The sequence below is a fragment of the Bicyclus anynana genome, chromosome 6 (genome assembly GCF_947172395.1).
Source record: "Bicyclus anynana chromosome 6, ilBicAnyn1.1, whole genome shotgun sequence".
NCBI lineage: Eukaryota > Metazoa > Arthropoda > Insecta > Lepidoptera > Nymphalidae > Bicyclus > Bicyclus anynana.
Window position 1 is genome coordinate 17,682,629 of NC_069088.1, and position 13,159 is coordinate 17,695,787.

At 36.3% G+C, this 13,159-nt stretch overlaps 1 protein-coding gene across 1 annotated transcript; it reads left to right on the forward strand.

Moving 5' to 3' along the window:
* The first annotated feature begins 3,546 nt into the window (after window positions 1–3,546).
* LOC112050237 (organic cation transporter protein-like) lies at window positions 3,547–8,008 on the forward strand. Its single transcript, XM_052882133.1, has 7 exons — window positions 3,547–3,933; window positions 4,360–4,462; window positions 4,699–4,799; window positions 5,178–5,329; window positions 5,632–6,240; window positions 6,967–7,148; window positions 7,818–8,008. The coding sequence occupies exons 1-7, from the start codon at window positions 3,758–3,760 to the stop codon at window positions 7,995–7,997; spliced, it is 1,503 nt and encodes a 500-aa protein (XP_052738093.1). The 5' UTR covers window positions 3,547–3,757; the 3' UTR covers window positions 7,998–8,008.
* The last annotated feature ends 5,151 nt before the right edge of the window (window positions 8,009–13,159 follow it).

Below are 13,159 nucleotides of genomic sequence, written 5' to 3' on the forward strand. Positions count from 1 at the left end.
TGCGGCATCACCATTAGTCAGTTTTGAAAATTGATTTTCTATTCTGAATAGACTTGCGCTTGACTACAATCATGCCTGGTGAAAAGAAGAAATTGCCTAGAAAACGCTTATTCATGGGTGTTGCCATATACATCCCGCAATCTTCTATTACTATGATATTTCTTTTTAACATTTTAAGGTCAAATATAGCAAATCTTTTGACACTTCATCAATGACAGTTACTAAAATAAGACCAAAAACTGTTAATTTAAGCCAGCTTCTGTGAGTTATTTACAAAAACACAGCGGAATCCAGATCATTTGTTAGTCATGCAAATTGACGCCGGGACCAGAAGCGGCTAACGACTTCTCATGCAATTATAACAACTTCTTGTAATATGCTAACTAGTTCTTCCTTGAATTAAGAGTTTTTTGGAATACGAGTATGTATCGAAGTCTTAGTAGTAGACCTTTTTGTATTAAAGATCGTTCGAGGAAGTACTATTGCTGTACTTATCTATGTCGCTATACAGCATTACTGCGAACTCAAGGTCCGGTAAAATACAGGGCCGGACTTATAGAAGAGCAGTTAATGTGGTGCTTACACCCACTATGCTGCTTTATTGCGAGTAGACGGGCTTAGGGTGATAATATTGAAGTGTCAACTAGTTACAGTTTAAAATGACAGCTTGTTTTGAAGCAAGGGAACTACTCAATTATTGATTAAAAATTTTTACTGTGTGTTAAAATAAATACATTTTTATTAGATACATCTTAAAAAAAAAAAGCCCAGTATTTCATTTATTTAACCCGGACCGGAATAAATAAATAAATAAATAAATAAATATACTTTTGGTAGGTAGCCAATCCAAAAATAAAATGTTTGTCATGACGCTTTTGTTTTATGAGACAAACAATGTATGGGGAGAGGGCCATCTTAAAAAAAAGAAAAGCCCAGTATTTCATTTATTTAACCCGGACCGGAATAAATGATAATGATGATGTGATCCGAAACCAGAAGGTTAACCTCTGGACCAAACGAGGACTGAATTAAATCAAAATTCGGTAGGTAGATATGGTATATTTGGCATAATTACGAGAAAAGTTCACTAAATTCACGCGGTGAAGCCTTTTTAATGGCGTTTGCTGAAAGCTGAAAGGGCCGGGCGCGGTGCTTCCGCAGCGGACGCGCCGGCCGGAAACCACGTGATACATCTGCCCCGTGACGTCACACCGGAAGCGCCGCTCCGCGCATAAACTCGGCCCTCTGTTATTTGGCGAACGCAGTTTGCGAATGTTTTGTGATTTCAGTTTTACAATTTTTTTTTGTAATTTGTTAGAATATTTTTTTGTTATTCTAAGCAGCTATACTCTATCTACTACATTATCTTAGCTGACGCCACGCGGTTTCACCTTTCACGCGGTTCCCGTAGGAATACGGGGATATAACCTTCCTCGATAAATGGGCTATCTGACACTGAAATATTTCAAATCGGACCAGTAGTTCCTGAGATTAGTGCGTTCAACCAAAAAATAAACAAACTCTTCAATTTTACAATATTAGTATAAATAAAAGCGAAAGTTTTCTCATCAATTATTTTTGATATCATTATCCGTGCTACTATGGTTATTCGCTATACGTCGCTGATACCCAACGAAATAATTGTTAGTGCGCATAGTTCAGGTTATAGACCTACCCACTATCTTTACTAAATACCTATGTTTTTTTAATATATTATAAAAAGTAGTAAACTTACTTTTGAATATAAATGTAATACATCTTACATTAACCATAAAATGCGATAACATATAGGAATAAAGTTGATAATCTTGATAAATACAACGACATAGTGACAGCACTTAAAATATAAGCCATTGCAAATAAATGTACATGATAACTCAATTTTTTGTTTAAAAATAAAACATCTTACTTAGTGCATCGACATGGATCACCACGAGTTCCGTACAAATCATCATTTTATTCGAAACTCGCACTTGCGAGTTATACCCTACATCATCATCATTATCATTACTAAACGTCACGATCCTGAGCCAAAATAACGAACACTTTAGTATACGACTAGTATAGTACGATCCCCAAGACTGTGATGGACCTGCCAATGCATAGCTTTAAGCAATGTGTTAAAAACATTTACTTAGTCGAGGTTCTACACTATTGATGATCCTTAATGATAAAGATGCTTGGAGGCCGTTGGATCAGCTTCCACCTTCACACAGGAAGTAAAACTATAAGAATTGAATTGTAATCAGCTCATCAATTGTAAATTATAATATTTTTTGATTTTTTAAAAAGAGCAACTATTGAGTTTCTAGCCGGTTTCTACTCAGCAGAACCTGCCTTCCGAACCGGCGGTAGTATAATCTTTACAAATATTCAACTGATGTATCAAAAGTGCTTGTAAACTGAGCCTACTTGAAATAAATTAATTTTGAATTTTTTTTTCAATTTAGGAAGGCTCCCCTGAGCCTATTATTTATAAAAGTAGGTATTGTTAATTTATAGATACAAACATTATGTGGATAATTGAATCCATAATGAATAGTTAAATAAAAATATTAATTAAAGTCAAATATTAAAGCATACAGTTACGCCAAATGACTGAAAATGCAAATTGAAATGTAAAATATACGTGAATACGCTAGGTTTGTAAACGATGCTCTAAATTAGTTACGATTATGACAAAAGTATGCAAATGACTTTATTAATTAACGTACGTCCTTAGTCTTATTTATTTACCAGTTTCTTGCTTAAAACTTAGTTCGAATAAAACAACCACCTTATAATACAAATGTCAGTAAACATTTGAGCATCATATACTCTTACTTACTTACTTACAAAAAGTGCCAAATTACGTAAATTCAATGTGTTTTGTGATTTTTACCATGATAAACATCGAATAAAGAAATTGTTTAAAAAACGGTCAAATGCGTGTCGGGCAACGCGCAGTGTAGGGTTTCGTAGATTAAATGGACAGTTTAATGTGTAATCCAGGTAATTAAAAATAAAATAAAAGAACTGAAAAGAGAGACTTGCGTATAAGTCAAACACCGTTCAACCATATTACCTTTTAATAAGTATTAATATTTTAGTCTTCCTAGAAATTGTTATATTTTGAACTATATTTTCAGCAAACAAATTACATTCAAAACATCATCGTCATCATCATTATTTATATTAACCCATATTCGGTTCACTGCTGAGCTTTAGTTTCCTCTCTTTATGAGAGGGGTTATACGCAGGGAATTAAGATAATTCTTTTAAATTATGAATATTTTAAGGCTAACTGATTGACATTTTAAGGCTCTAGAGCTTAATTAAGAAGAGGCTATAAAGGTGTCCCAAAGAAGTATACATACTTATTCATCGGAAAATATAACACTCCTGCGCAGTCGGGTAAAAAATTGTTAAAGTCTGGTACAGTGCATTCAATACGATTGATGTGTGGTGCTTTTTTCATTGGCTATCCATGTCTTTAACGGTTGACATCGCTAAATTAAATAAAATAGCGACTGAAATTTTTTATTAAAGTTTGGAAGAAAATGGTCACTGAATCTAATGTGTTCCACATTGAGTTTTAAAATGATCGCTTGGATTTACTTGAAATGCAAATATACAATGATGTGCATACAAAATTCTTGTCGAAAACGGAACCCTACAAACGCAAACTTGTTGTAGTTTTCCTCCTAATTTCGTCTTCTCCTCTCAACGGTTAATTTATGCGATAATTTTATATTACATTTGTGATTTTTGCATCGAAATGGATACAACAAATGTAATTGAAGTAAAAAAGGTGGATATTGACAATGTTTTGGATAAGTTCCGGATCTTCAAACGGCACCACATGGAACAAATCTGTTTGTTAGTTATCGCCATGTTTGCCAATAATATATACTCCATGAATTATGTGTTTGCTACCGAAGAAGTATCATACAGGTATTATTGTGAAAAAACTTTAGTCGACCATCTATTATTATTTTCGCCTGTCTAAGTGTAATTTTCTAAGGAGCGTGTGGACCTGGTATCAATTCAATATCAATAGCTAGATACTCACGTCTGCATTTTTTTGGAACTGTGAACAATTCAACTAAATTTATGAATTTCATTTTAATAATTTTTTCAAGAATTTGCCTTTCATTCTAATCATTTTTTTTTTTCTTATAAATAAATACTTTTTAATAGTTCAAGAAACGGAGATTTATCTGATTGATTCGCTTCTCGAATTCGAATACAGCCTCCTAACCTTGGAGCTAAGCTTAGTAATTATAAATATCTATAAAACTTTTTACTGTTTATCATAAGCCTGATAGGGAAACATTAAGATTGCATACGCATGAATTAGTAATGTATTTTCTTTTTCAGTTGTAAAGACAATTTCGAAAATTATTCACGTTGCAAACCATTAAATTCTTCACATAAATGTATGGAATGGATGTATGATAATCCAGACAGTTTTGTAGCATACGTAAGTAAGTTCCTCAACAACCTCGGTTTTTCTTCCCATTTTAAATTTTATAACTGTTATACACTCAGTTAGTTATACATTCTATACATACTTGATATCTTTTTTTACACGATACAATCTGAAGTCATGTACCTAGTAAAGCAAATATTATGTTTTGTCATATATGAATAAAAAAATGAAACTAGGCCCAAAATAGGATCCCTGTGGTACTCATGATAGTTATCTGTTATTTATAGTTTGACTTAGCCTGTCAAGAATGGAAGAGGACGCTTGTGGGAACAATGCACAGTTTTGGATATATGTGTGGCTTGTTGTTCGTTGGACCTATGTCTGATCGGTAAGATATTACATTGCTTAACACTATAATGATAACATTAGCCACCAAGTAAAATCAGTTAGCTTGATCTGTAAGTAGTCTCGGACACCTTGCTACATTAATGGCTACGTTATCTGATGATATTATTTAATGTCAATAAAACTTGGCGATATCAGAAGTAGATAGCTCTTTAGAAATTGCCAGGGTTACAAGTGATATCCCATGAACAATTTCCATAGACAATTTAATTTGGATGCTTTGTTAATTATGTGCCTTATTTGCTGTAAATTATAGTGTAGGTTTATGTTTAGTAAAAACACTTACAGACGGTGTCCTCATTTTCGGGAATTCAGAAATGGTTACAATGGTGTTTATTTATTAAAATTCAAATATTTTTAGGTTTGGCAGAAAACCTATTGCAGTGTTAACAAGTGTGCTCGGACCAATTTTCGGTATTTTGAGAAGTTTTGCTCCCTGGTACTGGTTTTATATAACGCTGGAGTTTATGGAAGGTGCTATAGGAGATTGTGTTTCGCCGATGTATATATTAAGTAAGCAGTAACTCTTCCCTTCCAATGACACACCAAACCTTCTGTTAAAACTTGTCGAAAAGTTAATTATACTGTAGATCCCAGTTGATACTGCAGTATCCGATAAAAGTTACTTTCATATTTCTATGGTTTCATTTAAGTATTAAGAAGTAAAAGCAAATAGACGGAATTGTAAAATTGCTTAAGCTAAAATTTAGTTAATTCATTTATGCCTTTGACATAATTAATATACAGACAAACACGTTAGTTACAACACCAACTTATAAAGTTAATAACTTGAAATTTCGATTCATCTGTTTCAGTATTGGAATCAGTATCAACCAAAAAGAAAATATATCCTTTTACATTTGGTAGTGTGGGATACGTTGTCGGTGGAGCCGTTTCAGCGTGCGTAGCGTGGATAACACCTAATTGGAGATGGTACTTACGAGCGATTTACGTACCTGGAGTAATATTTCTTACTTATAAGTACTTCCTCAATGAAAGTCCAAGATGGTTGTTGACAAAAGGAAGGAAAGATGACGCTGTACTTATAATCAGGAATGCAGCAACGAAGAATAAATTGGATATTGACAATGAATCACTAGAACATTTATCATGTGAAGTTGATGTTAAAGTTTCCTTTGCTGAATTAATGAAACAAACGTTTAAGTCTAAGAAACTGGTAAAAAGATTTGTCGTTTGCGTGATTTGGTGGACGACGTCAACTTTTGTTAACTACGGGTTGATGATCAACGCGGTTTCTTTACAAGGAAACAAATATGTGAACTACATATTGGTTTCGTTGGTTGATCTTCCAGGATGTTTTATAATTACCTATTTATTGGTAAAATATAAAAGAAAGTATCCTTTGATGCTTTCATTTTTAGGTGGCGCTATTTTGTGTATATCGCAGCCATTTCTACCAAAAAGTAAGTTAATAATGTAATAACTACAGAACATCCGTATCCTTAGCACTATATTTTAATAGAGAAGCTTAGTTTGCGTAGTCATAGATTCTGTCACTAAATTAAATTTTAGACGACTCACAGTATCGCATGAGAGTAGTACTTCTTTCTGGGTGAAATATTTCATGTTTTATAGACGATTTATAGATGTTATATAGGCAAAGACGTACCGCTAAGCGATTTAGCGTTCCGGTACGATGCCGTGTAGAAACCGAAAGGGGTGTGGATTATCATCCTCCTCCTAACAAGTTAGTCCGATTCCATCTTAGACTGCATCATCACTTACCATCAGGTGAGATTGTAGTCAAGGGCTAACTTGTAAAGAATAAAAAAAAAAGAAAAAAAAAAGTAAGAATTTTTAGATCATTAGGGCTGTTAAGTAAAATTAACGCCCGAAGAATTCAGTTTAATTTTGCTGCTATGCAAAAATGCAAATAATTATTTAAGTTTAATTAGAGTTTTGTTGTTGTTGCAATTACAAGTAAATTAAAACATCCTGTGCATACGATTGTGTAAGTTATAGGAATATGCATTGTATTATAGCAGGTTTATCAAATTATTATGTTAGTAAAACTAACATAAAAAGATTAGTTTTTAAAAGAGTAATTTTGAGAGTCATCTTAAAAAAATCTGAATATATATTTTTTTCTTTTTTTCAAATTTTACCTTAATATTTAAATCGTGTTTTAGATTTGACATGGCTCTCCATCATGTTCTACATGGCTGGTAAATTGATGTGTTGGATATATTTCTACACCACCTACGTGTACACCATAGAACTTTTCCCTACTACCACCAGGAATTCGATGCACGCCTTGTGTTCGTCTATCGGCCGGCTGGGTTCCATCATAGCTCCACAAACTCCACTTCTGGTTATTTTCTTTATCATATTTATTTACTAGCGTACGCCTGCGACTTTGTATATCAAGCGATTTTTTAGATTTCGTGATGCATGACCTTTCGCATTTATATAATAAGATTTATGTATATAAAATGAGGCTCGGTCTAAAAACAGATTGCTCAGATAATATAAGTACCTACATTAAAATTTTACAATATTCTCTCTCTTTCTCTAGTCGGTCCCTCATGACTGAGGATCGTGACCACCTTGGCGAGTCATCTTATGGTATACAATGCTCCTCCATCGAGTACGGTCGCTGGCCATTTGGACGGCACTGTAAAAGGTGCGGGCTCCTGTTTCCTTGAGAAGATCGGACCATCGGGTTAGAGATCTACCTCGTGGCCGTTTGCCTTCCACATTTACCACCGCAATAATTTTTTCCCAAGTACAACACAATTTTAATTATTTGAATTTAATTTACAAAATTAAATTCAAATAATTAAAATTAAGACTTAAAATTACTTATCAAGAGTTAGCGCCCTTGGTAGAAGCCCTTGGTGAAATCGATTCTGTTCTGATGCGTCACAACACGACACGTCAGACAAATCAAATCCGCCCTAAGACACCGCTAACGTATCGGCACACGTGGCATTCCATGACTCCCATTCTCTAGAGGATTAATGACATTTCATGTTTTCAGAGGGTATATTGGCCGGGCCTGCCGTCGTTCGTGTTCGGCCTGGCAGCCCTGGCGGCGGGCCTGTCGACTTTCCTCGTGCCCGACGTAGGCGACGACGCGCTGCCTGACACTGTGCGACAGGCTGAGGCGTTAGGACAGAAAACTCACAAAGAGGACGAAGGATTTGATTCTGGGATGTAAATAAATTTATATGTTGCTTTTTTATAATCTTCGATTATCTGCAATTACCTTTATCTTCGCCATTATTATCCCATTTTAAAGACCCATTACAAGGCCAGACCTCTCCCCTTATAGGGAATATGGGGCTTACAACCACCACGTTGGGTATTAACCCAAAGAATCATTATCAATCTCTGTATTGACATAGAATGATAATGATTCTTTGACGATCGCTATTAATTTATATTAACTTTGTTTTGATTTGAAATAGATAAGAATTTATTATTAGTATTTGTATAGATATTTTTCATTTGATCTCTTTTGTGGCGCAGTGGCATACGCGTTAGATTTACAAGACGGAGGTCCTGTATTCGATCTTCGGCTGGGCCGATTGAGGCTTTTTTAGTTGGTCCGGATCTGGCTGGTGGGAAAACCGATACTAAGCGATTAAGCGATGTCGTGTAGAAACCGACAGAGGTGTGGATTTTTATCCTCCTCCTAACAAGTTAGCCTGCTTCCATCTTAGATTGCATCATCACCTACATCTCACATCAAGTGAGATTGTAATCAAGAAATATAAAAAAAATTTAAATGTTGTAAAGAATAATAAAAAAAATTATAATTGCGTTACAGGAGTGAAAAAATAATTGATAGCATAAAGGTGTCAGTCGCTGCTGCGTCATTATGAGAGGCAATATCATGCAGCATTCGCATCACGTATCGTGGAGATCAAACGCAGTGATTTGATCCCGGCGCTACCCGGCGATATTACTACGTCAGGGAGAACTATTTCTACCCTAACCTCCCTCTGAATTCCTGAGAGCCTCTCTAGAACAGCCATACCCTGTTTATAAGGACCACACATTTTTGGTTTAGCTCTTTTAATTTTAAATACCGCGATTTATCCACGTAGTACCCGTTCCCGTGGGAATACAGGGTTCAAACATAGCATAAAATACTTTCAAATAAGCTGGCTTTCTATTAGAACAAGAATTTTCAAAATAAGAAAGATTACCTACTCGTACACCCTCACTCTACTTCTGATATTAGTATACGTATCACCTATTTACTTAGGGGTTTTGCTTTTAGGTACAGTTTACAAAAACGACAAATAGGAACAAATAAATTTTAAATGGTAAACCTTACGGTTAAGGTTGTTCTTACCATAGGTTAGATATATTATTACTTCGCTAACTTTAAGATCTTTGATGTATCTACCAGTTTAAAAACTCTCAGAGATAAAAAAAATATAACTACAAATTAAACACCGTAAAGCTCGATCACATAGAAGCTATTTTACAGACGTAATTCTATAATTTGTCTGATCGATGATTCTAGTTAATATTATAATATCAGAAGCTAATAAGATATTGTAATCTAATAATTAAGTCTTCTTTGATTCCTTTAACACCGGGCGGTGCATAGAGCCGAATCAAACGTTTTCCAGGTGAATCTATCGCGGACTGCAGATAATCTTCGTAATCCAGAACAGCACGGCTATTCTCTAACAATATTATGTACAACTCGCAAGTGCGAGTTTCGAATTCACCGAAATCTTTCTTATTCCATAGTATCGTGTTAAACAGAGAAAGATTGAGGTGAATTATATATACTTACTAGCGGACGCCCGCGACTTCGTCCGCGTAAAAATCGATGTCAACTTTCAACCCCTATTTCACATTCTATTTTGCAAGTTTTATAACTTATACCTAATAAATAGTCCACTTAGCATTTTACATTTACAAATGTACCTAGAAAAATTAAGGACTTTCCGTACAAACTTTCTACCCCTACTTTACCAATTTCTGATTTTGTTTTCGCGACAAAAAGTATCCTATTATCCTTCTACGTATTATGGTCTCAAATCGTCTTAAGTATCATTTGAATTCATTCTGTAGTTTCAGCGTGATGCCCGGTCAAAAAAAAGACAAAAAATAGAAAATAGGCTTCAGTATCATTTGAACCAACCTACCTCTACCCTACTCCTACCCTACCCGTACCCTAACTGTATCCTACCCCTACCCTACCCTTACCCCTACCATACCCTTACACAACCCCTACCCTACCTGTACCCTACCCTACCCTACCCTATACCTTCCCTACCTTACCCCTACCCTTAGCAAAATCGCTCCAGCCCTATGAGCGTGGTGCGATGACAAAGGAAAATAGAGACTTCTATGCTAAAATTATAATCTTTGGATCTACTGGACCGATTTGAAAGATTGTTTTACCAATAGAAAGCTACGTTATTTGCAAGTGTCATAGGCTATGTTTGATTCACATATTCACACAGGAACGGGAACTACGTAATTGAAAGCGCGGTGCGTCATGTAGCGGAATTTCTGGGTCTTTTAGAAATTTTGTATTATCTCCGAAACTATTTAACTAATTAACATACTATAAAGGGCAAATCTTATCTCCATAATATCCTTGTGATTATTAAATAATTTATTTTGATAAGGATTTAAGTTAAGTAGCATAAATAATGACGCAAACCTAAGTATATAAAATTAATAATTTTTAAAACACAAAAGGTACTATATCTGCTAATATATAGAAGATAGATATATGGTGTCGCGGATTTTTTTGTAGAACTTTTAAAGATACATAAAGCCTCTATACATTAATTTCAATTTTACACAATGGTTAAGGCAGCGCATGCGAATAAGTCTGCTTAAGAGGATTTTCGGTCCGATCTGTATGACAAAAACTGTGTTAACTCGGCGAATATATATCATACTAATATAAAATATAGCCTATAGCACTCCCCGATAATGTAGCATTCTACTGGTGAAAGAATTTTTGAAATCGGACCAGTAGTTCCGAAGATTACCCCATTTAAAAAATGTGACAAACTTACAAACTTACAAACTTTACCTCTTTATAATATTAGTATAGATTAGTATAGATAAATATATCGTTACAGAATAGCCCAGCAGATCATCAGCCTTCAACTCATTTTCAACGGACTGCTTTCATGTTGCCCGTGGCCTATCGCGTTTTCACGAGATGCCACTGGAAGAACTCCTCCGTACAACACCAGATGATCGGCGTCGTCATCAACCCATATTGATACACCCGTGATAGCCCAGTGGATATGACCTCTGCCTCCGATTCCGGAGGGTGAGGGTTCGAATCCGGTCCGGGGCATGCACCTCCAACTTTTCAGTTGTGTGCATTTTTCACGTGTCTCAATCGGTGAAGGAAAACATCGTGAGGAAACCTGCATACCAGAGAATTATCTTAATTTTCTGCGTGTGTGAAGTCTGCCAATCCGCATTAGGCTAGCGTGGTGGACTATTGGCCAAACCTCTCTCATTCTGAGAGGAGACTCGAGCTCAGCAGTGAGCCGAATATGGGTTGATCAGCGTAAGACTGTCTAAATATTGAGAGTTCACATAATATCACATAAGTACGAAAAAACTGCCTACAGGCGGAACCCACGTCACGTTTGCGGTCTTAGCTGATTGCTGCGACGTGGCGCGACTGCCGACCGATCGCTTCCTCAGCGGTAATACCGGCGCCGTGTATCGATATTATTTATTTTATCACGAATGCTTACTTATGGGCTTTCTTTTCTTTAGAAGTATTGAGACGTGATCGTGTAGCAAGCGTACTGTACTGATTACGAACCTATATGAGTACCTAGGTAATATTAGTTTTTTATTGGTCACTAACGATGAGCTCAGAGTCGCATAGCGGACGATGGTATGACGGAGTATCTCTGCGTGATCGAATCGGAAATGACACAATCACAGTCACGGTCATAGCTCAACTAGTCGCGAAGCTGAAGTGGCGTTGGGCGGGGCACATACTAGTTGTAAAAGTCGGTGAACGTTAATCTGTAGAAGAAAGAAACCCTTATTAGCCTGAATTTGGACCCAGAACCCAGGACCTCGTGATCCGTGTACCACTGAAACAAGAAGGCAATTTAATTATTCTTTACCCACACTTCATTTTTCTCTTGCCCCTCCGCTTCGAGTAGGTTGCTCGGGATATTAAGCAATAGGTAGGTAGCAATGCTAATTCTTATTATAGTAACTGTGCCTGTAGCACATCAGTTCTCTTTCTACAAACACTAACGCCTAACGCTTTGAAAACTATAAACAAATATTTGAGACAGACATATCCCATTGATACTTTGATCACGTGACCACGTGATAACGCATGTCATCCTCGTACATTTTTTTTAGTTTCCGAAGCGTCATCGTTTGTAGAAAGAGAATTGATGTGTAACTTAGTTAGAACCTCTGATCGTTGATAATAAGAAGCGTGGAGTTGTGGGGCCAACTGTGAGACATTAACAGCATACAAGTTTCAGAGCCCTCAGCGAAGGATCGCTTCAAACTTCTTGTCTCCATTAATGCAGTGAGCGTCGTCGACATAAACCTCGCTAAGTCACCCCTCCCTGGAACCGTAACCTTGAGTTTGAACGTGCGACATGTCGAACGACAAAATGTCGATGTTTTGTATATAAAACTTTCCTTATAATTTCCAAATTATCATTTAAAAGTATCTAGAACTAAACCTAGCTTTTCACTAATTTTATGAGTACACTAGCATGATTGTCTTCAAAAAGGAATCATAAATGATATTTTTACAAATTTTCTTCCCCTTCTACTTTAAGGGGATAAAAAGAAATCACTCTCTTTTTTCACCACAGAACATAGAACGCTAAAGCTAAGGAGCGGGGCCCGCGTATCCTCCTATATGAAGAGTTACGCTAATGTGTTTGTATTATAAGAAAATTGACTTTAATAACTGTTACATACAGTAAACTTTAGTTAGTACTATGCACTCTTTCCTTGCTAAAGCACAAGTACTTACTAAAGTTTACTCTATATGTAAAGTTACTCCACGGCCTCCGTGGCGCAGTGGTGACGGCCTCCGTGGCGCAGTGGTATGCGCGGTGGATTTACAAAACGGAGGTCCTGGGTTCGATCCCCGGCTAGGCAGATTGAGATTTTCTTAATTTGTCCAGGTCTGGCTGGGAGGCTTCGGCCGTGGCTAGTTACCACCCTACCGGCAAAGACGTACCGCCAAGTGATTTAGCGTTCCGGTTCGATGCCGTGTAGAAACCGAAAGGGGTGTGGATTTTCATCCTCCTCCTAACAAGTTAGCCCGCTTCCATCTTAGACTGCATCATCACTTATCATCAGGTGAGATTGTAGTCAAGGGCTAAC